Raw genomic sequence first — 22,630 nt, forward strand, 5'->3', positions numbered from 1 at the left:
GATAAAATGTCGGCACAACATTGTGGGCTGAAAGGCCTGTACTGTGCTGTAAAATTCTATGTTCTATTGATTTCAGGAAGTGTGGCAGTGCCCTTGACTGTGTCAAATGGTGCTGGGGTGGAGATGGTAGGACAATTTTTATAGATGCACCATAGAAAGCATCTTGTATGGAATGGTGTGTCTGAATGGCACGCAGACAAAAGCTTAGGAAACTGACATAAATCGGACAAACAATGAATCCCAAATGTTTTCAACGCCAGGACGTGAAGGGTAACCTTGCCCTTGGGCTGTGTACCACTCACCCTCCTTGTAAGCCTCCTTGATGTCCTTTATCTCCTGATTTGTCCTTGTGGTAAGGATTTCGATCAATGCTCTCTCATCAGTGCCAGCACCCTGCGCGAGACAAGAACGTGATAGAGTCACAGAGTAATACAGCATGGAATCAGGCCCTTCGGCCCAACTGGTCCATGCTGACCATGGTGCCCACCAAGCTAGTCCCATTTGCCCAGGTTTGGCCCACGTCCCTCTAAACCTTCCCTGCCCATGTACTTTTCCAAATGTCTTTTAAATGTTGTTAATGTACCTGCTTCGACCACTACCTCTGGCAGCTCGTTCCACATACCCACCACCCTCTGGATGAAAAAGTTGCCCCTCAGGTCCCCTTTAAATCTTTCCCCTCTCTCCTCTAGTTCCTGATTCCCCACCCCTGGGAAAAAGACTGTGCGCATTCCCCTTATCTGTGCCCCTCATGATTTTATACACCTTTATAAGGTCTCCCACACTCCAATGAATAAAGTCCTCGCCTGTCCGACCTCTCCCTGTAACTCAGTCCCTCGAGTCCTGGCAGTATCTTTGTAAATCTCCTCTGCACTCTATCCAGCTTAATGACACCTTTCCTATAGCAAGGTGAACAAAACTGAACACAAGCATTGCGATGTAAGGAATAGGAGGCCATTCTCTCCCTCAAGCCTCCGTGCCACTCAAGAATAACTTGATCAAGCAAACTCTCTGAGACCAGAATCTCAGAACATGGAGCAGCGAACTCAGGAATGAGATGAGGAGATACTTCTTCACCCACAGAGTGGTGAACCAGTGGAGTTCTCTATCCCAGAGCCCAGTGGGGGTCAGGTTGCTGAATAGTATTTAGGGAGGAACTAGATAGGTTTCACAACACAAAGGGCAGCAAGGAGAGAGTGCAGGAGAGACTCACCAGGATGTTGACTCAAATGGTGGGTTGTGGTTCTAAGGAAAGATTGGATAGGCTGGGTTTATTCCCAATGGAACAGAGGAGGCTGAGGGGTGACCTTAGAGGTTTATAAAATTATGAGGGGCATAGATGGGATAGATAGTCAGAGACTTTTAACCAAGGGTAGGGGAGACTAGAGCACAGGTTTAAGGTGAGAGGGGAGAAATTTCAGGGGTACCTGAGGGGGAAGTTTTTTACACAAAGGGTGGTGGGTATATGGAACGAGCTGCCAGAGGAAGCAGTAGAGGTGGGTACAATTACATTTAAAAAGGATTTGGACAGGTACATGGATAGGAAAGGTTTAGAGGGAGATGGGCCCAATGCAGGCAAATGGGTTGGCAAGCATGAGTTGGGCAGAAGGGCCTCTTTCTGTGCTGCGCATCTCTACGATCCTACAAAATTAAAACCCCAACACAACCAGGCGGAGGTGAACAACAGCTCGAAGGGCCGGGGGGCGTAGTCTCCACTTCGAGCCGCTGATGACCAGGGTGGGCCAGGTCTCCACTCACCTTCATGGCCTTCTGCAGCTGCTTGGCATCAAACTGGGCGGGGGTCATCATCAGGCCAAGCAGGATCCGCTGCAGGTTCCCACCAATCTCGGACTTCAGGTCTGCCATCAGATCCTGGGGGAGAAACCACCGGGTGAAGGGCTGCCTCAGGTTAGTCAAACAATGTTCCACCGAGGAACCAAACACTTCAACCAAACGTGGACATGCTGGTATACAGCTTCATCGGCACCCTGTAACGTCCCACCCAACCTAATCCCACCCTCCCCTAGTCTAATCCAGCTCCCACCTCAGTCTAATCCAATCTCACCCTAATCCCACCCTCCCCTCACACTCGCCCCCCCATCTAATCCCACCCCTCACTCCCGGTCTAGTCCCACACTCCCCCATCTAATCCCACCCCGTCTAATCCCACCCTCCCCTCTCCCCCAGTCTAATCCCACCCCTCACTCCCGGTCTAATCCCACCCCCCTCTCCCCCAGTCTAATCCCACCCCTCTCCCCGTCTAATCCCACCCCTCCGTCTAATCCCACCCTCCCCTCTCCCCCAGTCTAATCCCACCCCTCACTCCCAGTCTAATCCCACCCCCCTCTCCCCCAGTCTAATCCCACCCCTCTCCCCGTCTAATCCCACCCCTCTGTCTAATCCCACCCTCCCCCATCTAATCCCACCCTCCCCTCACACGCCCCCCCCCATCTAATCCCACCCCTCACTCCCAGTCTAATCCCACCTCTCACTCCATCTAATCCCTCTCCCCCAGTCTAATCCCACCCGGTCTAGTCCCTCACTCCCAGTCTAATCCCACCCTCCCCTCACTCTCCCCGTCAAATCCCACCCAGTCTAATCCCACCCCTCTCCCCCAGTCTAATCTCACCCCTCACTCCGTCAAATCCCACCCGGTCTAATCCCACCCCTCACTCCGTCTAATCCCACCCTCCCCTCTCCCCCAGTCTAATCCCACCCCTCACTCCCAGTCTAATCCCACCCGGTCTAATCCCACCCCTCACTCCGTCTAATCCCACCCTCCCCTCTCCCCCAGTCTAATCCCACCCCTCACTCCCAGTCTACTCCCACCCCTCACTCCGTCTAATCCCACCCTCCCCTCTCCCCCAGTCTAATCCCACCCCTCACTCCCAGTCTAATCCGTTTCACTCCCCATCTAATCCCACCCTCCTCCCACTCCCAGTCTAATCCCACCCACCCCTCACCCCCCATTCCCATCCTGGACCCACCCCACATCCTTCCAGACCACTGAGGACCCACCCCCTCTGGGCGGTGGGAGACCAACCCCCGCCCCCCCCCACCCCCAACAACCAACCAGAAACACACAAGTAAATAGGAGTAGGCCAGTCAGCCCCTCAAACCTGCCCCAGCCATTCACCAGGCTCAAGGACAGCTTCTACCCCGCTGTTATAAGACTACTGAACAGACCCCTAGTACGATAAAATGGACTCTTGACTTCACAATCTACCTCGTTATGACCTTGCACCTTATTGTCTGTCTGCACTGCACTTTCTCTGTAACTGTAACATTTTATTCTGCATTATGTTATTGTTTTCCCTTGTACAACCTCAATGCACTGTTGATCTGTATGGATGGCGTGCAAAACAAAGTTTTCCACTGCACCTCGGTACGTGTGACAGTAATTTACCAATTCAATATGATCATGAGTGATCTACACTGGCCTCAATGCCTCTTCTGTGGCAGTTCCCCACAACCCTCAATTCCTCGATCTTTCAAATATTTATCCATCTCCATCTTAAACATATCCAATGATCCGGATCCACCGCCCTCAGGGGCAGAGGATTCCAGAGGCTCGGAGAGAAGACATTTCTACACACCTCAGTTTTCAATGACCAGGTCCTTATTTTTATCAATGTCCTCTTGAAAAAAACCGTGTTTTCTTGTAAAAATTGTGTGTAATGATTATGTTTCTCCCGTGAATGCTGCTTATCTGATGCTCTGTGCCTGTGATGCTGCTGCAAGTAAGTTTTTTGTTGCACCTGTGCACACAAGGACTTGAGTATATGGCAATAAACTCAATCTTGACTTTGTTCATGTCTCTCCCATTAGTGGAAACATCCACCCTGTCAAGCCCCCTTAAGATCTGAGACGTTTGAATCAGCTCGCCCCTCATTCTTCTAAACGCCAAGGACCTACCCTGCCCAGCTGGGACTTGAACTGCTGCCGCAGTTGCTGCCTCTGTGAATTGCTCCTCTGTGCAAGGATGTCGATGATTGTGTCCTCGTCAGTGCCTGGGCAAGAGAGCAGACACCGCATTAACCTTCACCCCAGATCACCGGTCAGAACCCCCAACTGAGAGCCCACGGGAACAGGCAGAGGGACGAGGGGTGCACCCTGTACCCCTCTGTACACGCCCTCTCATCTCCCAGTGTGCTCACCAACTAAGGTCATGGCATGGGCCGCAGTGCGGGAGGGGGCAGCATCTAAGTAACAATCGTGAGACCCGAGTTCAAATCCCACCAAGGCATCAGTGGAATTTAAATTCAATTAATAATCTGGACTAAGAAAAAAGTTTACCATGACCAATAATGGTCACAAAACTACTGGGTTCTTGTAAAGTCCAATCTGGTTCAGCACAGAAACAGACTCTTCAACCTAACTCGTCCATTGCGCCTGTGTTGCCCAGTGAGCTAGTCCCATCTACGTTTGACCCATAGCCGTCTAAACCTCTCCTATCCGTGTACTTATCTAGACGGCTTTTAAACGTTGCTAATTTGCCCGTCTCAGCCACTCTTTCTGGCAGCTCATTCCAAATACACACCACCGTTTGCACTAACGTCATTCAGATAAAGGAATCTGTTTTTCTTATCCAGTCTGGTCTATGTGTGTGACTCCAGATACACCACAATGTGGTAGAGTCATAGGGTTATACAGGACAGAAATAGGCCCTTCAGCCCAACTCATCCATACCCTCTGATCTGCAGGACCTTCCCGGGGTCACACGCACCGAGACGGACATCAACAGCTGCTCAAAGGTCATCAGCTCGGTGAGAGACGCCCTTTGGTCTGCCCGAAACTTGTTGGTCTCCCAGCACAGCGAGATGTCCGTAAGGGAACACTGCCGATTGGCACATTCCCGGCTGCAGGAGTCCGTGCTGAGGGATGCACTGAAGCTCAGGGCAGCCAATGCTGAGGCTCTGTGGGGAAGGTCCACAGTCTGGGCTCCTTCCGCTACCTCACACGGAGGGGCAGTCGGGTGGAGAAGCCCCTCAAACAATGAAAGGGGTATCACCTCAGGGGGCAAGAGTGGTGGATGCTTGGAATGTGCTGCCAGGGGTGGGGGTGGAGGCAGATATGATAGAGGCATTTAAGAGGCTCTTAGATAGGCATGTGAATGTACAGAGAATGGAGGGAGATGGACCATGTGCAGGCAGAAGGGATTAGGTGTCATTAGCTTAATTAGTTCAGTACAGCATCGAAGGGCCGAAGGGCCTGTTTCTGTACTGCACTGTTCCATTTCTATGTTCAAGTTCTTAGTTGGGACACCAGGTCACCTCTGGGGGCAGTCCCCAGCTGTGGGATTAGATTCACGGATGGGCTGGGGGCTGGGGGGGGTGGGGTGGGTGGGGTTAAACATCAGCCAGCCCCACAGTGAGCCGAAGCATTCCAGAACCTTCCGCAACTCTGACCTAGTCCTTTCATCGCTTTGCGAAGGGCCTTGACGTCCACCTCAGGCTTGAAGTTGGGAGCTGGGCGCACCGTCCCCTTCAGCTGTTGGGGGGGGGGGGGTAGGAAAGAAAGAGGCATTGGTTAGTGAGAGGGCAGGGAGGTGGTGAGAAGGGGAGGGACAGATGCGGGGAGAGAGAGCAGTGAACCCCAGCCCCTTGGCATGCAGAAAGTGGATTGCTCCATCCCTGTGCACAGTTCCCACGGCAACAGAACGGCAATTCTGCAATGGAATTTTCCTAAAAATAATTAGCCCCCAGTATACTAGGACCTATATGTAGCTCGGGAACCCTCGGGGCACTAGGACCCTGTGAGAAGCTCGGGAACCCTCAGCGCACTAGGACCCTGCGTGCAGCCTGTGAAAACCTCAGGGCGCTATGACCGTACCCAGTTCCTGAAACCCTTGGAGCACTAGGACACTGTGCGCAGCCTGTGAAACCCTTGGGGCATTAGGACCCTGTGTGCAGCCATTTCAACAAGCACCAAGACCTCGCTTGGCTGGCGGTGACAGGGGTCCTCCTGGTCAGATCCTTCCTGCATGGTTGGAACATCAGTCCCAGCGCATGCTGCCCCCGGGAGGACTGCGCTGGGGACGAGGCGGTCGCCCACCTCTTTGCGGGCTGTGGGTTTGCGAGGAGGGTGTGGCGAAAGATGCAGGGCTCCTTGTCACGGTTCATCCCCAGCAGCAACGTAACAGAGGATTCTCTGATCTACGAGCTGTTCCAGGGGACACACACCGAGGCGGACATCAAATGCTGCTGGAAGGTCATCAACTGGGTGAAAGACGCCCTTTGGTTTGCCCGAAACTTGTTGGTCTTCCAGCACTGCAAGATGTCCATAGGGGAATGCTGCTGACTGGCACACTCCAGGCTGCGGAAGTACATGCTGAGGGACGCACTGAAGCTTGGTGCAGTCAACGCAAGGGCTTGGTGGGGAAGGACTACAGTTTAGGGTTCTTCTGCCACAGGAGAGGGAGGGGCAGGGTCAGGTGAGGAAGCCCCTTAAATATTGTAAATATGGGACTGGGGTAGCACCCCAGTGAGCCACGTGAGTGGCATCGGTGCTGTGTTTTTTATATAAAAAGGTAACACTAATGATTGATCTGTACAAGAATGTAAAGGCTTGCACTGTTTTATAACTGTATATAGTTTGTCTTTTATTATGAATAAAGTTTATTTTAGAATAAAAAAGTTTAAACACTCAGGGCACTAGGACCTTGTATGCAGTTCATGAAACCCTTGGGGCACCAGCACTGTATAACCCAGTTACCCACAGATCACCAAGACCTGCGTGTAGCCTGTGAAAACCTCAGGGCACTATGACCCTGTGCGCAGTTCATGAAATGTTTGGGACACTAGGACACTGAGAGCAGCTGTGAAACCCTCCGGGCTCTAGGACCCTGTGTGTAGCCCAGTAACCCTCAGGGCACTAGGACCCTGTGTATAACCCAGTTACCCTCCGGGCATTAGGACCCTGCTATGGCCTTATGATACTCTGGGATTATGCATTTACACTGTTATATGAAACTCCACAGCATTCACTCCATTGACTCAGTTAAGGCACAGTAAGCAGCTGCGGATCCTTAGGTTAGAGAGCAGGTTGTAGTGAGCAGAAAGGAACTAGTAGAAAGTTTGCAGACAGTCTCAGCAGTTGGTGCTTTTATTCCAATCTACTGCAAAGGTCAGCAGAGCAGCATTAGTGGAGCAGCAGGAGCTTCAGCAGACCAGGTCCTTTACTTAAAGAGACAGTACCCCAGTGATTTTGTATGTTACAGCAATTTCATTTTATAGAGACGGTTGCTATGGCCTCTTTCTGTGCTGTAGGAGTCTGTGAGTTTAAAATCATTTATTATAACTCTTTGCAGGCAAACACTATTGACTTCTGATCAGGTATTTGCTGAAATAACTTATGTCTGATTGGAAATATAAATTTTGTCTGGAAGTGATTGACCATAATGGTGCAGTCACATCTTGTGGCCAATGGGTGGGGGTATTGAGAGAATTTCTGCTGTGAGGGGCAGGGGAGGAGGGGGAGGGGAGGGGGAGGGAAAGGGGGGGAGGGGAGGGGAGGGAGGAGGGACGAGGGAGGGGAGGGGGTGTGAGGGGGAGGGGGGTCAACCAGTGGTCACCCCTTACAGTGGCCAGTACTAACCCAACTCTCAGGAGGAACTCCCACTGTTCAGCGAGATGGCTCACTGTTATCATTGCCTACCCTCCTTTCTACCTCACATCACCTTCAGATGAACTTAACTGGCTATGAAACACATTGAGACATTTTAAAAGCTGCAGGAATTTAAGTTATTACAAACTTTTATATTCGCCACCTCCAGGGCTGTTAAATATCCATTTCAATTTTGATTGCTGCAACTTTTTCAATGAACTCTTTAAACCTACAATCTACCTCGTTATGACCTTGCATCTTATTGTCTGCCTGCACTGCACTTTCTCTGTAACTGTAACACTTTATTCTGCATTCTGTTGTTGTTTTCCCTTGTACTACCTCAATGCACTGATGTGATGAAATGATCTGCATGAATGGTATGCAAGACAAGTTTTTCACTGTACCTCGGTACATGTGACAATAATAAACCAATTCCAATTTTAAAGGGATGTGATTGGGTGTTACTGTCTCTTTAAGATCAGTGTGGTGTGTTGGAGAGTGGATCAAACGCAAGCTGCAGTTAGCAAGTGGGAGGGGTGAGGGGGTCTGAAGCTAGGGGGTGTAAACCAAACCTCGACTCGTGCAGAGGCACTGAGCTCCCAAGTCTGATAGGCAACCTGTGCGGCCTCGGGGAAAAATTCACCTGCAACGCTGCAACGTCAAGCAAACAGGACAAGGTGTGAGGCCCAGGAGAGATAAAGGACTCCGAGATCGGTGGGTGCGAGGGGGTGGAAACGCCCCCGAGACCACAGACCCATGTCCGCACCAAGACGCCCTTATGTTGCCCGACCCCACGCGACCTCAGCTGCCAAAATCCTCGCCCGTGCCTTTGGTACCTCCAAAAGTCAGCTTCTATCCTGCAGTTATCAGACTCTTGAACGGACCTCTCCTGCACTAAAAGATGAACGCTTGATCTCCCAGTCTACCTCATCGTGGCCCTTGCACCTTACAGTCTCCCTGCTCTGTAGCTGTAACACTTTATTCTGCCTTCTGGAGGAGGTACAGGAGCCTGAAGACCCACACTCAACGATTCAGGAACAGCTTCTTCCCCTCTGCCATCAGATCTCTGAACGGTCCATGAGCCCATGAACACTCCCTCGTTATTCCTTTCTTTTGCACTATTTATTTATTTTGTAATTTATAGTAATTTTATGCCTTTGCACTGTACTGCTGCCGCAAAACAACAAACTTCACAGCATACAAGTCAGTGATAATAAATCTGATTCTGATTTTTACTCCCTCGGTGTACGTATGTATGGAACGATCTGTCTGGATGGCACACAGACTGTACCTCTATGTGGGTCAATAATAAGCCAAATCCCAAAACCCTGACCCCCTTCTTCCCGCCCTCCCCAAGCCTCAGTCGCCCCGGCCTGTCCGAGATCGCACTGTGCATCCGGTGTCCTTTCATCCACAGACTGTCCACCCCAAACTGCATATGACAATCCCTCCATGGTCTCGTCTCCCCCCTTCCCTCTGTAACCTTCCCACCCCCCAAAACTCTCCAAGAAATAGAACGCAGAACAGTACAGCACAGGAACAGGCCCTTCTCTCGAGCTCCGCCAACCGGGATCCCAAATTAAGCTCATCCCTTCTGCCTGCACATGATCCATCTCCCTCCACTCCCTGCATGTTCATGTGTCTACCTAACAGCCTCTTGAACACAACTATCGTATCTGCCTCCACCACCACCCCTGGCAGCCCGTTCCTGGCACCCACCACTCTCTGTGTAAAAAATCCCTGCCCCGCACATCTCCTTTAAACTTTCCCCCTCTCATCTTAAATGCGTGTCCTCAAGCATTTGACATTTCTACCCTGGGTAAAAGACTCTCTCTACTCTATCTATGCCTCTCATAATCTTATAATCTTCTATCAGGTCTCCCCTCAGCCTCTGACACTCCAGAGAAAACAACCCAAGTTCATAGAACATGCAACAAACAGCACAGGAACAGACCTTAAACCCACGATGTTATGTCAAACCAATTAAGCTGATGTCCAAGCTCTCCTTGTAGCTCATGCCCTCTAATCCAGGCAGCATCCTGGTGAACCTCTTCTGTACACTTTCCAAAGCCTCCGCATCCTTCCTGTAATGGGGCGACCCATTGTTCCCATCCAGGAGGAGGGATCAAGAGACCATTCAGCCCCTTGAACTGCTTCTTCCATTCAGTTAGATTTTTAAATCAACACCATCCATGCTTCTTGCTAGGCAGGAAAGGTCATCTTGAAGTGTCAGTTGACCGTAAGCTCCTTGGGGAAGCGAGTCCAAGTTTCCACTGGCCCCTGTGTTTCTAATATCGCTTATGATAATCAAGCTCTCATAGGGAGAGATACAGCAATGGAAACCGGCCCATCGAGTCTGTGCTGGCCATCAAGCACCCATTTTAATCCGACACTAATCCCCCATTTTCTTCTCTACACATCCCCATCGTGTCCTTTGTTCAGCTCTGCCTCTACTGGAGGAGGGTAAATAAGATCATAAGACAAAGGAGCAGAAGTCGGCCATTCGGCCCATCGGGTCTGCTCCGCCATTCTATCGTGAGCTGATCCATTCTCCTATTTAGCCTCACTCCCCCGCCTTCTCACCATAACCTTTGATGCCCTGGCTACTCAGATACCTATCAATCTCTGCCTTAAGTACACCCAACGACTTTGCCTCCACAGCCGCCCATGGCGACAAATTCCACAGATTCACCACTCTCTGGCTAAAGAAATTTCTCCGCATCTCTGTTCCGAATGGGCGCCCTTCAATCCTGAAGTTGTGCTCTCTTGTACCAGACTCCCCTACCATGGGAAACAACTTCGCCACTGTCCAGGCCCTTTAACATTCAAAATGTTTCTATATCTCTAATAGGGGGAGATGCTTGAATTTCTCTCTCCCCTCCTTTGGGGAAGGGCTGATGTGGCTTCAGTCGGCCAGGGCCAATCTCGTTGAAGCGCCCACCCACCCACCCCTCTGCCTTCAATAGCCGCGTGACGGCACCCACTCCCGTCACTCGAGGGCTCGGAGCACACTTACTCATCATCGCCTCCACAAAGCCGCAGCAAAGCTCGCTTGTAAACTCCGGACGTGTCGCTCTGGAAGGAAGGAGAGATCCGTGAAACCAGAGGGAGTGGAGCAGGCACCACACGAGCCCTGCCGACCTTTATCCCATTTGTGAGCCCCTCCCTCTCCCCATTTTACATATAGAACATAGAACAATACAGCACAATACAGGCCCTTCGGCCCACAATGTTGTGCCGATCTTTAAACCTCGCCTAAGACTATCTAACCCCTTCCTCCCACATATCCCCCTATTTTTAATTCCTCCTTATGCCTATCCAGTAATCTCTTGAATTTGACCAATGTACCTGCCTCCACCACCACCCCAGGCAGCGCATTCCATGCCCCAACCACTCTCTGGGTAAAAAACCTCCCTCTGATATCTCCCTTGAACTTCCCACCCATTACTTTAAAGCCATGTCCTCTTGTATTGAGCATTGGTGCTCTGGGAAAGAGGCGCTGGCTGTCCACTCTATCTATTCCTCTTAATATTTTGTACACCTCTATCATGTCTCCTCTCATCCTCCTCTCCAAAGAGTAAAGTCCCAGCTCCCTTAGTCTCTCCTCATAATGCAGACTCTCTAAACCAGGCAGCATCCTGGTAAATCTCCTCTGCACCCTTTCCAATGCTTCCACATCCTTCCCATAATGAGGCGACCAGAACTGATTTTCCCAGAAGCAACGGGTTTTTAATGCTGCACCCCCAACCCAAGGCAATCCACCCTCCAATATCTCCTTTCACCTCAGGAGGAGGGTCCTCAACCCACTGAACCTCAGAAGAATTTCTTGCAAACTTCTACAGATGTACGGTGGAGAGCATTCTGACTGGTTGCATCACCGCCTGGTATGGAGGCTCCAATGCACAGGATCACAAGAGGCTGCAGAGGTTGTAGACTCAGCCAGCTCCATCACGGGCACAACCCTCCCCGCCATCGAGGATATCTTCAAGAGGCAGTGCCTCAAGAAGGAAGCATCCATCACTATGATCCCTCACCACCCGGGACATGCCCTCTTCTCGTTACTACCATCAGGGAGGAGGTACAGGAGCCTGAAGACCCACACTCAATGAATCAGGAACAGCTTCTTCCCCTCCGCCATCAGATTTCTGAACGGTCCATTAACCTATGAACACCACCTCGTTATTCCTTCTTTTTTGCATTATTTATTTAGTAATTTTATCTTTGCACTGTACTGCTGCCGCAAGACAACAAATTTCACGTCATACAAGTCAATGATAATAAACCTAATTCTGATTCTGAATCCAGCATTCAATCTTGCTTGCTAAGTTGTGATATTCATGGAGACGGCACCATTGGAAGCCAAAGGAATTTTATCGAGCGTGGGGTAAAATGTGGTGGCAGTTTAGGGTCACTGAGAGACCATCTGCAACCAGTCACTCACTCCACCATCGACACACAGTAGCAGCAGGTTGTGCCATCTACAGGATGCAGTGAGACTCCTCAGACAGCACCTTCCATACCCACCACCTCTACCAGCTAGAAGGACAAGGGCAGGAAAAGCACGGGGACCACCACCCCTTGGAAGTTGCCCTCCGAGAGACACACCATCCCGAATGGGAAACATATCACCGTTCCTTCACCGTCGCTGGGTCAAAACCCTGGATCTCCCTCCCTTACCAGCGCTGTGGGTACATCCACACCTCAAGGACTGCAGCAATTCAAGAAGGCAGCTCACCACCACCTTCTCAAGGGCAACTAGGGACGGGCGATTAAATGCTGGCTCAGCCTGTGAAGCCCACATCCCTTGAAGGAATAAAGAAAGAAGCCAGTGAAGACAGAATCTGAAGTGTTCAGGGGAGACCGGTGTCAGACAGGAAAATGTGTCACCCATTGGAAGAAAGGTTTCCAGAAACGGGACGGTCTCCAGCATAGTTTTGATATGGGGCCAGTCATCTAAAACCAAGGTATGTAGAAATTTCTTCCCGCAGGGGCTGGTGAATCTCTGGAGTTCTCTGCCCCAGAGGGCTGTAGGGACCCGATCATTAAAAATAGAGGCAGATACATTTTTGAAAGATCAGAGTATTGAGGGCAAAGGGGAATTGGGCAGAAAGAGTCAAGGCCTGGGGCAGATCAGCCATGATCATATTGAACGGCGGGGCAGGTTTGAGGGGCCGAGTGGCCTCCTCCTGCTCCTGTTATCTTGTGGGAGTAAGAAGTGGCATCAAAAGACAAGCTGTGTTCATTGCCCAGTTCACAAGGTGTGTAGAGAGCTGGCAGGAACCATAGGTGTCACTGAACTATATCCGTCCCGTGTAGGGACACGCTGATAAGGAGAGTCTGTGAGATTTGACAATTAATGTATGGACGATTCTTCACCCCTGCAAAAACGCCATGAAGTCATCAAAGAACTTTGAAGCTGCAATGGAGAAGATGACACCAGGCACAGAACACACAAGATGCTGGAGGAACTCAGCGGGTCAGGCAGCATCTGTGGAGCAAAATGGAGAGTCAACATTTCAGGTCAAGGCCTCTCACCCAGTCCAGATGAAGGGTCTTGACCCGAAACGTCGACTGTCCGTTTCCCTCCACAGATGCTGCCTGATCCGCTGAGATCCTCCAGCACTTTGTGTGTTGCTCCAGATCCCATCATCTGCAGTCTCTTGTATCTCCAGGCATAGATCAATGTCCATCTGTCAAGATAAGGCACTAACAGCCACAACTACCAATGAAGAAAACCTTCCAACATTAGAAAATGTTCAAGAGGTTGCAAAACACATTGTAAAGCAAAACAAGTCTGCACTCGTACAGAAGGAAGTAGTTTTATCTTCAACGAAATACAACTGGATTGTAACCTTCCAAAAGAGAGGTTATAAAGGTTGTGAAGTGAGGAACAACGGTGAAGAGGATGGCCACGATCACAAAGAGCTGTTGAGCCAAATCGGCGAAGACCAAGTCACAGCGTGGAAAACTCCCTGCCATTTCCACAAGGGTTCACATCGATTACTGAGAGAATGCACAAAACGTGCTGGAGGAGCTCAGCGGGTCAGGCAGCATCTACAGAGGGAAATAATCAGTCGACGTTTCGGGCCGAGACCCTTCATCGGGACTGGAAAGGAAGAGGGCAGAAGCCGGAATAAGAAGGGAGGGGGAGGAGCACACGCAGGCAGGTGACAGGTGAGTTCAGGTGAGAGGGGGGAAGGTAGGTGGGTGGGGGAGGGGGGGAAGATGTAATAAGCTGAGAGATGTTAGGTAGAAGAGGCAAAGGGCTGAAGAAGAAGGAATCTGGTAGGAGAGGGCAGTGGACCATTATTGGGGAGGGGAGGAGAGGGGAAGGTCATCAAGGCGGGGGAAGGGAGCTAATAGGAATAAGGGAAGACAACGGAGTGGTGGGGGGGGGGGAGAAAGAGGGGTGGGGTTACTGGAAGTTACTGTGAGACACAGATCGATGAGTTGGTCCTCACAAACAGTCATCCGAAAAGGATTGAGTCAAAGTGTGCTGGGTCCCACGTTACAACACAGTGTACCATCTATTTTCTCCTGTCACGGTTTACCAGAAGCGTCATTCTTATTTGAACACTTTACGGAATAAAATGGGGTCAAACACACACACTTGTTCCACCAAACCGCCCAGCGTCGAGACATCAGAGGGAACTGTGATCATGAGCACAGAAGAAACACGTGTTACAAGAGCTCAGGTTTAACTCTGATCCATCGATCAGCAAACCTAACCACAGAACACCACCGTGTCCCACAGCAACACAGGAGACCGACGATGCTGGAATCTGCGGCAAAAAAACACGAACTGCTGGAGGAAAGCAGGTTGAGCATCTGTGGAGGAGACTTAGTTCAACCAATCTTCTCTCCTCTTCCATCAGGTAGAAGATACAGGAGCCTGAGGGCACGTACCACCAGGCTCAAGGACAGCTTCTACCCCACTGTGATAAGACTATTGAATGGTTCCCTTATACGATGAGATGGACTCTGACCTCACGATCTACCTTGTTGTGACCTTGCACCTTATTGCACTGCACAAGAGTGCCTGTGCACAAGTCACAGATGCATGCACACACACAAACATTCAGGGAACAATCACACACAGATAAACAGAGGTCAGAAGGACAGGACATACGACTGCTAGGAGCATTGAAGTGATGGGTTTAATTGCCCCTCTCTCTCTGGCTCAGAGGCATTGTGCTCAGGTCTCCCAGTGACTCCACCAAGAGCCACCTTTCCCTGTTAGTACTTGCCCCAGAATGTCTCTGAGCTCACCAGACCAAGCGAGGAGTTGAAGGAAGCAGCCCGCAGTTCACAGCCCAGCACTCACCCTGATCATACTGTGTAGTGATTTCTCGTACTTTTTCCTGAACTCCTCCCGGATGTCCAACACGTCGATCTCGCTGCGGGACACCATGATTCGGATCAGAGTGTTGTCCCGTGTCCCCATACCCTGCAGCCAAGGACAGAGAGAGAGAGACCTCAGCTGATATATTCTCCACGAAGTCTTCATCAGGCTTGTACCCAGGGTGATGCCCGACATACAACGGGCATGGTCTAGCCAGTTTTGTGGGTGGGCTTGTTCATGCCCCTCCTATACGATGGGTTTACAGGGTGGGAGGTGCTGTCGAGGGTATAAGTTGGCTCTGGATTTAATTGATCGTACATGATCGGGGCTGTGAGCTATTCCCACTGACGGACAGAACCAGGACTCAATATTAACACAGAGCGGTAAGGGGTGGCAGCGTGGAGGTAAAGCCTTCAAAAGGGAATTGGACAGACACCCGAGAGAGAGGGATGAATGAGAACTTGCAGAGTTTTTGGGAATGGTAATGTGGGGATGGGAATGTTGGCACACTTGTCAAATAAGTCTTTGTGGAGACACAAGAGACTAAATGCCGGAATCCAGAGCAACGAGCAATGTGCTGGGGGTCCCCTCCACGGACTCTGCCTACACTTCTTGCTGCTTCGGTAAAGCAGCCAACATAATCAAAGACCCCACCCACCCTGGACATTCTCTCTTCTCCCCCCTCCCATCGGGCAGAAGATATAAAAGCCTGAAAGCACGTACCACCAGGCTCAAGGACAGCTTCTACCTCCTGCTATAAGACTATTGCACAGTCCCCGAGTATGATAAGATGGACTCTTGACCTCACAATCTACCTTGTTATGACCTTGCACCTTATTGTCTGCCTGCACTGCACTTTCTCTGTAACTGTAACACTTTATTCTGCATTCTGTTATTGTTTTCCCTTGTACTCCCTCAATGCACTGTGTAATGAATTGATCTGTACGATCGGTATGCAAGACAAGTTTTTCACTGTACCTCGGTACGTGACAATAATAAACCAATACCAATACCACGTCCTTATATCCCCTTATTAATGCCCCACTCCCATCCCCTGAGAGACTGCAAGTTACCTTTGCTCCTCTCTTCATGTCTAGCAGAAACCCTTTCACTCTGCGTTTTCTATTTCTTGCTGGCTGAGAGAATTAGAGCCACACGGCACGGAAACAGGGCCTTCGGCCTAACTCAAAGGCAGGTCGGGCAGCATCTGCGGAGGGAAACGGACAGTCGACGTTTCGGGTCGAGACCCTTCACCTGGACTGAAAGGGGGAGATGGCCGGGGCAAAGAGGTGGGGGGAAGGGGTTGGGCAAGAGCTGGCAGGTGATAGGTGGGTCCAGGTGAGGAGGGGGGATCGGCAGATGGAGGAGGGGAGGGTGGGAACAGCGACAGAGGCTGGGAGGGGATAGGTGGAGGTGACAGAGGGCTGCAGATGGTGGGATCTGACGGGAGAGGAAGGTGGAGCCTGGAACCAACTAAGGGAGGTGGGGAGGGCAGACGGGAACAGTGGGGGGGAGGGGACCCAGTGGGAGGGGTGTGTGGGTGACGGGCAGATGGCGTGGGTGAGGGGGGGGGGAAGGAACAGGGTGATGGGAGGCTGGAAGCCACATGGGAAAAGATGGCGGTGGACCGAGGAATAACACGCTCCGAGTCCAGGTGAGAACGTGTTTGAAGGATACGGAACTAATGCAGGCGAGAGGGATTAATCAAAATCAACGTCGGGTTTATCATCACTGACATCTGTCGTGAAATTTGTTGTTTTGCGGCAGCAGTACAGTGCAAGACATAGAAATTACTATACGTTACAAAACTAAATAACGCAAAAGAGGAACAATGAGGTAGTGTTTGTGGACCGTTCAGAAATCTGATGGTGGAGGGGAAGAAGCTGTTCCTGAATTGTTGTGTGTGGGTCTTCAGGCTCCTGTACCTCCTCCCCGATGGTAGTAACAAGAAGAGGGCGTAGATTGTTATATAGGTAGATAGAAAGAGGATATAGATAGGTACGATGGTCAGCATTGACGATGGGCTGAAGGGCCTGTTTCCGTGCCAAACAACTCCATGAGTGCTGTTCCCTGGGACACACAGAACACAGAACACTACAGCACAGTATGGGCCCTTCGGCCCACGATGTCGTGCCGACATTTTATCCTGCTCTAAGATCTATCTAACCCTTCCCTCCCACATAGCCCTCCATTTCTCTATTGTTGAAGCTTTCCGTCAATGAAAATCCCTTTACCTTCATGGCCTTGAAGAGTCGGGAAGCGAAGTACTCCGGAGTGTTTCTGGCACATCTGACTGTGGGACACAGGAAAAGAGGCAAGGTTAACTGAAGACGTCAGACCAACTCTCCAACCAACTCAGCGAATTGGAGCAAAGACCGGTCTGGGTTTCGGGGACAGACGACAGATGGGGAAGTGGTGGTGTGGTATGGGGTGAGAGGGGGGTGGGTCCAGGGCAGGGGAAACAGTGTGACGGTCACGTTCAGGAACTAAGAGTGGCCATGAAGCTCACAGCCAGCGTGGAAACCTGGCCGATTCACCGGCATCTGGTAAATCCACAGCCCAGCAAGGACAATGCTGTGTCCTTGTGATTAATCACCAGGGCTTCAGGCCGAACCTTACCTCCTGCTGCTCCCCCCAAGCCATCAGCAAGTTTCCCCTTACCCACTGCCAGCATCAGCTTCAGAAAGTCTCCCGAGAGCTCGTCACGCAGGCTCTCCTCTATCTCCTTCCCGGCAATATTCCGATACTCGTCAAACACTGCGAAAGACATAGAGAGATGGTCAACAGTGAGCGGGGAAATGCCCACGCCCTGACATAGTCGACTGATCGCTCCTTCTGATTATACCAGGGGACTGGTGACCAGACCAGGCCATTGTCATAGAATTATACAGCATGGAAACAGGCCCTTTGGCCCAACTCATCCATGCTGACCTAGATGCCCATCGAAGCTAGTCCCTTTTGCCTACATTTAACCCGGGTTCAATTCCTGCCGCTATCTGTAAGGAGTTTGTACGTTCTCCCTGCACGTCTGCGTGGGTTTCCTCCGGGTGTTCTGGTTTCCTCCCACATTCCAAAGATGTACAGGTTAGGAAGTTGTGGCATGCTATGTTGGCTGCCGGAAGTGTGGTGACACTTGCGGGCTGCCCCCAGTGCATTCTCAGTAACAAAAAAAGATGCATTTGTGACTAATAAATAAATATCTTATCTTAAACCTTTCCTATCCATGTACCTGTCCAAATGTCTTTTAAATATTGTTACTGTACCTGCCACAACCACTTCCTCTGGCAGCTCGTTCCATATACCCACCACCCTCTACATGAAGAAGTAGGTCCCTTTTAAATCTTTCATCTCTCACCTTAAACCTATGCCTGCTAGTTTTTAGTTCCCGTTCCCTGGGAAAAAAACTGTGTGTGCTCCCCTATCTATACCCCTCATGGTTTTATACACCTCTATAAGGTCATCACTCATTTTCCTACACTCCAAGAAATAAGGACCTTGCCTGCCTTATTTCCTTCCAGGGTCCAGGGCAGGGGGAACAGTGTGATGGTCACGTTCAGGAACTAAGACTGACCATGAAGCTCGCAGCCGTGTAGAACTCCCTATAACTCAGGCCCTTGAACCCTGGCAGCATAAATCTTCTTTGCACTCCTTCCAGTTTAATGACGTCTTTCCTCTAGCAGGGCAACCAAAACTGTACACAATACTCCAAGTACAGCTTCACCAGCATCTTGTACACTGCAACACAATGTCCCAACTCCTGCACTCAGTGCCCTGAGTGATGGCCAGCATGCCAAAATACTTTCACCACTGCCCTGTCTACTTGTGATGCTGCTTTCAGTGAACGATGTACTCCTAGGTCCCTCTGTCCCACAATCTTCCATTGAGGAGGAGATGGGTTCAAGTCCACCACTGCAACAGGTGAATTAGTGTTATTGAATGACCCTGACTCAGGATGGAAGACTTCACAAATGGTCTTCAGAGGAGCGATCTGCCTCCTTACCCAGTGTGTCCTTGATGACTCCAGAGCGACCAATGTGACCAACTGCTAAATGCCCCCTCAGTTCAAGGGCGATTAGGAATGGATAATCAATGCCAGTAGTGCCAGCAATGTACACCATCCGCACATACACACATGTATGCATGTGCACGTACAAAGACAAACATTCACACGTGTCAATACACATAAAAACATGCACATACGTGTGTGTGTGTGTGTGTGTGTGTGTGCGTGCGTATATATAGAGTCATTCTTTATAGTGTACACACTCATGACTTTATACCCATGTGTACCTGCACACAAGGACACGTTCATGCATGTGTATGTCCATGTACAGGTGAACACGTGTTTTCCCTCACACGGATAGGATGGCAGGCAGGACACCAGTGGGAGTCAACCTTCCACTGGAAGGGAGATAGAGCTCCACTGAACAGTGAGAGACTCACAGCAAATGTCCGGAAGTTAAAAGCAGATGACTGAAAGGCGAGGTCCTTATTTCTTGGAGCGTAGGAGACTGAGTGATGACCTTATAGAGGCATATAAAATCATGAGGGGTATAGATAGGGTGAACACACACAGTCTTGGAACCATAGAACACTACAGCACAGAAAACAGGCCATTCGGCCCTTCTAGTCTGTGCCGAAACTTTATTCCACTAGTCCCATTGACCTGCACCCAGTCCATAACACTCCAGACCTCTCCCGTCCATGTATCTATCCAATTTATTCTTAAAACTTAAGAGCGAGCCCGCATTTACCACGTCAGATGGCAGCTCGTTCCACACTCCCACCACTCTCTGAGTGAAGAAGTTCCCCCTAATGTTCCCCCTAAACCTTTCCCCTTTCACCCTAAAACCATGTCTCCTCGTACTTATCTCTCCTAATCCAGTTTTAGGGGAACTAAAAACTAGAGAACATAGGTTTAAGCTGAGAGGTGAAAGATTTAAAAGGGACCTGAGGGACAACTCCTTTACCCAGAGGGTGGTGAGTATATGGAACGAGCTGCCAGAGGAAGTGGTTGAGGCAGGTACATTAACAACACTTAAAAGACATTTGGACAGGTACACGAATAGGAAGGGTTTAGAGGGATATGGGCCAAACACTGGCAAATGGGACTAGCTTAAGATGGGCATCTTGGTTGGCACGGACGAGTTGGGCCAAAGGGCCTGTTTCCGTGCTGTATAACTCTATGACGATGGTCTGGTCTGGTCACCAGTCCCCTGGTGTAATCAGAAGGAGTGATCAGTCGACTATGTCAGGGTGTGGGCGCAGCCATAGGCCGAATGAGAGGCAGGAGGGGTACAGTCACCAGAGCAGTGATCAGCCCCGCAGTGGGAGCCGTCGGCTGAGGAACCGTTGGCATATGGACCCATACCTAACTGAAGATGGCAGAGACTGCGGCTCCCCAGGATGGTGATGAAGGTGCTCTCCTCTGTGCCCCACTGGAGCTCTCCAGCTTCGTACAGCTCCTGCACAATTAAACACAACCATCAGCAACAGAAGGGCATTCGGTCCATTGAACCTATCCCACCATTCAGTTAGATCCCAGACCACCGGACCCCCCACCACCACTGCTATACTCTTTCATGAAGTCAGATTGCGCTAGAGCATGGTGTCTCTTTGCAAGCTGCTCTCTACAAATCTATTCATCACATTGATTATAATCGTTCTACTCTTTTGAATCTCAATTCTATGACTTTTAAGGATTACCAACAATGTTCTTTACCTGCACTGCACTTTCTTTGTAACTGTAACACTTTATTCTGCATTCTGTTACCGTTTTCCCTTGTACTACCTCGATGTACTGACGTATGGAACGGTCTTGTTGCAGCTATATAGGACCCTGGTCAGACCCCACTTGGAGTACTGTGCTCAGTTCTGGTCGCCTCACTACAGGAAGGATGTGGAAGCCAGAGAGAAGGTGCAGATGAGATTTACAAGGATGTTGCCTGGATTGGGGATCATGTCTTATGAAAGCAGGCTGAGGAAACTCGGCCTTTTCTCCATGGAGCGACGGAGGATGAGGGGGGACCTGATAGAGGTGTATAAGATGATGAGAGGCATTGATCGTGTGGATAGTCAGAGGCTTTTTCCCAGGGCTGAAATGGTTGCCACAAGAGGACACAGGTTTCAGGTGCTGGGGAGTAGGTACAGAGGAGACGTCAGGGGTAAGTTTTTTACTCAGAGAGTGGTGAGTGTGTGGAATCGGCTGCCGGCAACGGTGGTGGAGGCGGATACGATAGGGTCTTTCAAGAGACTTTTGGATAGGTACATGGAGCTTAGAAAAATAGAGGGCTATGGGTAAGCCTAGTAATTTCTAAGGTAGGGACATGTTCAGCACGACTTTGTGGGCCGAAGGGCATGAATTGTGCTGTAGGTTTTCTATGTTTCTATGATCTGTCTGGATGGCGCGCAAAGCTTTTCATTGTATCTCAGTGCATGTGACAATAATAAACCAATTACCTTCCCCAGCAGTAATCTGGGAGCCCACTTTAGAACAGTATTGTGACTACATTACTAATCCAGATGCTGGAAATACGAGTTCGAATCCCTCTCTGGGCAGCTGAGATATGCAACTTCAATAAACTTAATAAATTGGGAATAAAAAGCTGGCATCAATGGTGACATCAAAACACATCTGGTCCACAAACAGAGAGGGAAATCTGTTGCATCCTTGGTCCCTCTTGCCGATGTGGTCAACTCATTAACTGGCCCCTCCCTCTCTTCAGAAGTGGGTGAAAAACACCGTTATTGACGGCAGTGTCTACATCCCGGGAACTGACAAAAGAACCCAGTTCCCACAGTCTGGCCTTCAGACGCCCATCGCGAGGGAGTCTTTCCTCTCTTCAATTTTGTTATGTAGATTCATAAAGACGTACAACACAGGAACAGGCCCTTCGGCCCAACTCATCCATGCTGACCAAGGTGCCTACCCGAGCTAATCCCCTTTGCCTGTGTTTGGCTCATATCCCTCTAAACCTTCCCAATCCATGTACCTGTCCAAATGTCTTTAAAACAGTGTAGTTGAACCCGCCTCTACCACTTCCTCTGGCAGCTCGTTCCATATACCCACCACCCTCTGCGTGAAAATCTTGGTCCCCTTTAAATCTTTCCCCTCTCACCTTAAATATGTGCCCTCTAGTTTTAGACTCCCCCACCCTGGGGAAAAGCCTGTGACCACCCACCTTATCTGTGCCCCTCATGAGAATGTGCTCACAATCTTTTACTCTCCTAACCTTTCATTATACACATTCTCACTCATGGTTTTATAAACCTTTACAAGGTCACCCCTCAGCCTCCTTCGCTCCAGGGAAAACAGTCCCAGCCTATCCAGTCTCCCCTTACGACTCAAACCCTCCAGGTCTCGATTCATGCGTCCTCTTCAAAATGGCACCATGCAGTTTGGAGGCGCAAGAGGCTGCAAATGCTGGAATCTGGAGTTTGTCCTGCTGGGGTCCCACCTTTGCGTCCTGAGCCACGAGATCTTCACTGACAACGTCGTCCTTCTCTCTGGTTCCCTGGGAGATGCAAGGAGTGGAAAGAACAAAAGATTAGCCTGGTACTATTGTTGCTGGATCAGTAATCCAGGGACCTGCACCATTAGCCCAGAGACGTGAGTTCCAATCTCATTGCTGTATCCGAGGTAATTAAATTCAAATAATTGCTCAAAACTGAATTTAAAAATTGATG

General features: G+C 50.2%; 1 protein-coding gene across 2 annotated transcripts in view; it reads right to left on the reverse strand.

The window, feature by feature from the left end:
- anxa6 (annexin A6) overlaps positions 1-22,630 on the reverse strand; it is an 80,304-nt gene that overhangs the window by 23,298 nt on the left and 34,376 nt on the right. For both annotated transcript variants that reach the window (XM_052013805.1, XM_052013804.1), the window contains exons 8-18: positions 22,402-22,458; positions 20,316-20,409; positions 17,606-17,701; positions 17,179-17,237; positions 14,927-15,049; positions 10,619-10,677; positions 8,175-8,253; positions 5,406-5,487; positions 3,913-4,007; positions 1,756-1,869; positions 303-393 (exon numbers count right to left, since the gene is read on the reverse strand). In XM_052013805.1, the coding sequence (XP_051869765.1) occupies positions 303-393; positions 1,756-1,869; positions 3,913-4,007; positions 5,406-5,487; positions 8,175-8,253; positions 10,619-10,677; positions 14,927-15,049; positions 17,179-17,237; positions 17,606-17,701; positions 20,316-20,409; positions 22,402-22,458 (949 nt within the window). The remainder of the gene's footprint in view (positions 1-302; positions 394-1,755; positions 1,870-3,912; positions 4,008-5,405; positions 5,488-8,174; positions 8,254-10,618; positions 10,678-14,926; positions 15,050-17,178; positions 17,238-17,605; positions 17,702-20,315; positions 20,410-22,401; positions 22,459-22,630) is intronic.

The sequence above is a fragment of the Pristis pectinata genome, chromosome 4 (genome assembly GCF_009764475.1).
Source record: "Pristis pectinata isolate sPriPec2 chromosome 4, sPriPec2.1.pri, whole genome shotgun sequence".
In the NCBI taxonomy this organism is placed as follows: domain Eukaryota; kingdom Metazoa; phylum Chordata; class Chondrichthyes; order Rhinopristiformes; family Pristidae; genus Pristis; species Pristis pectinata.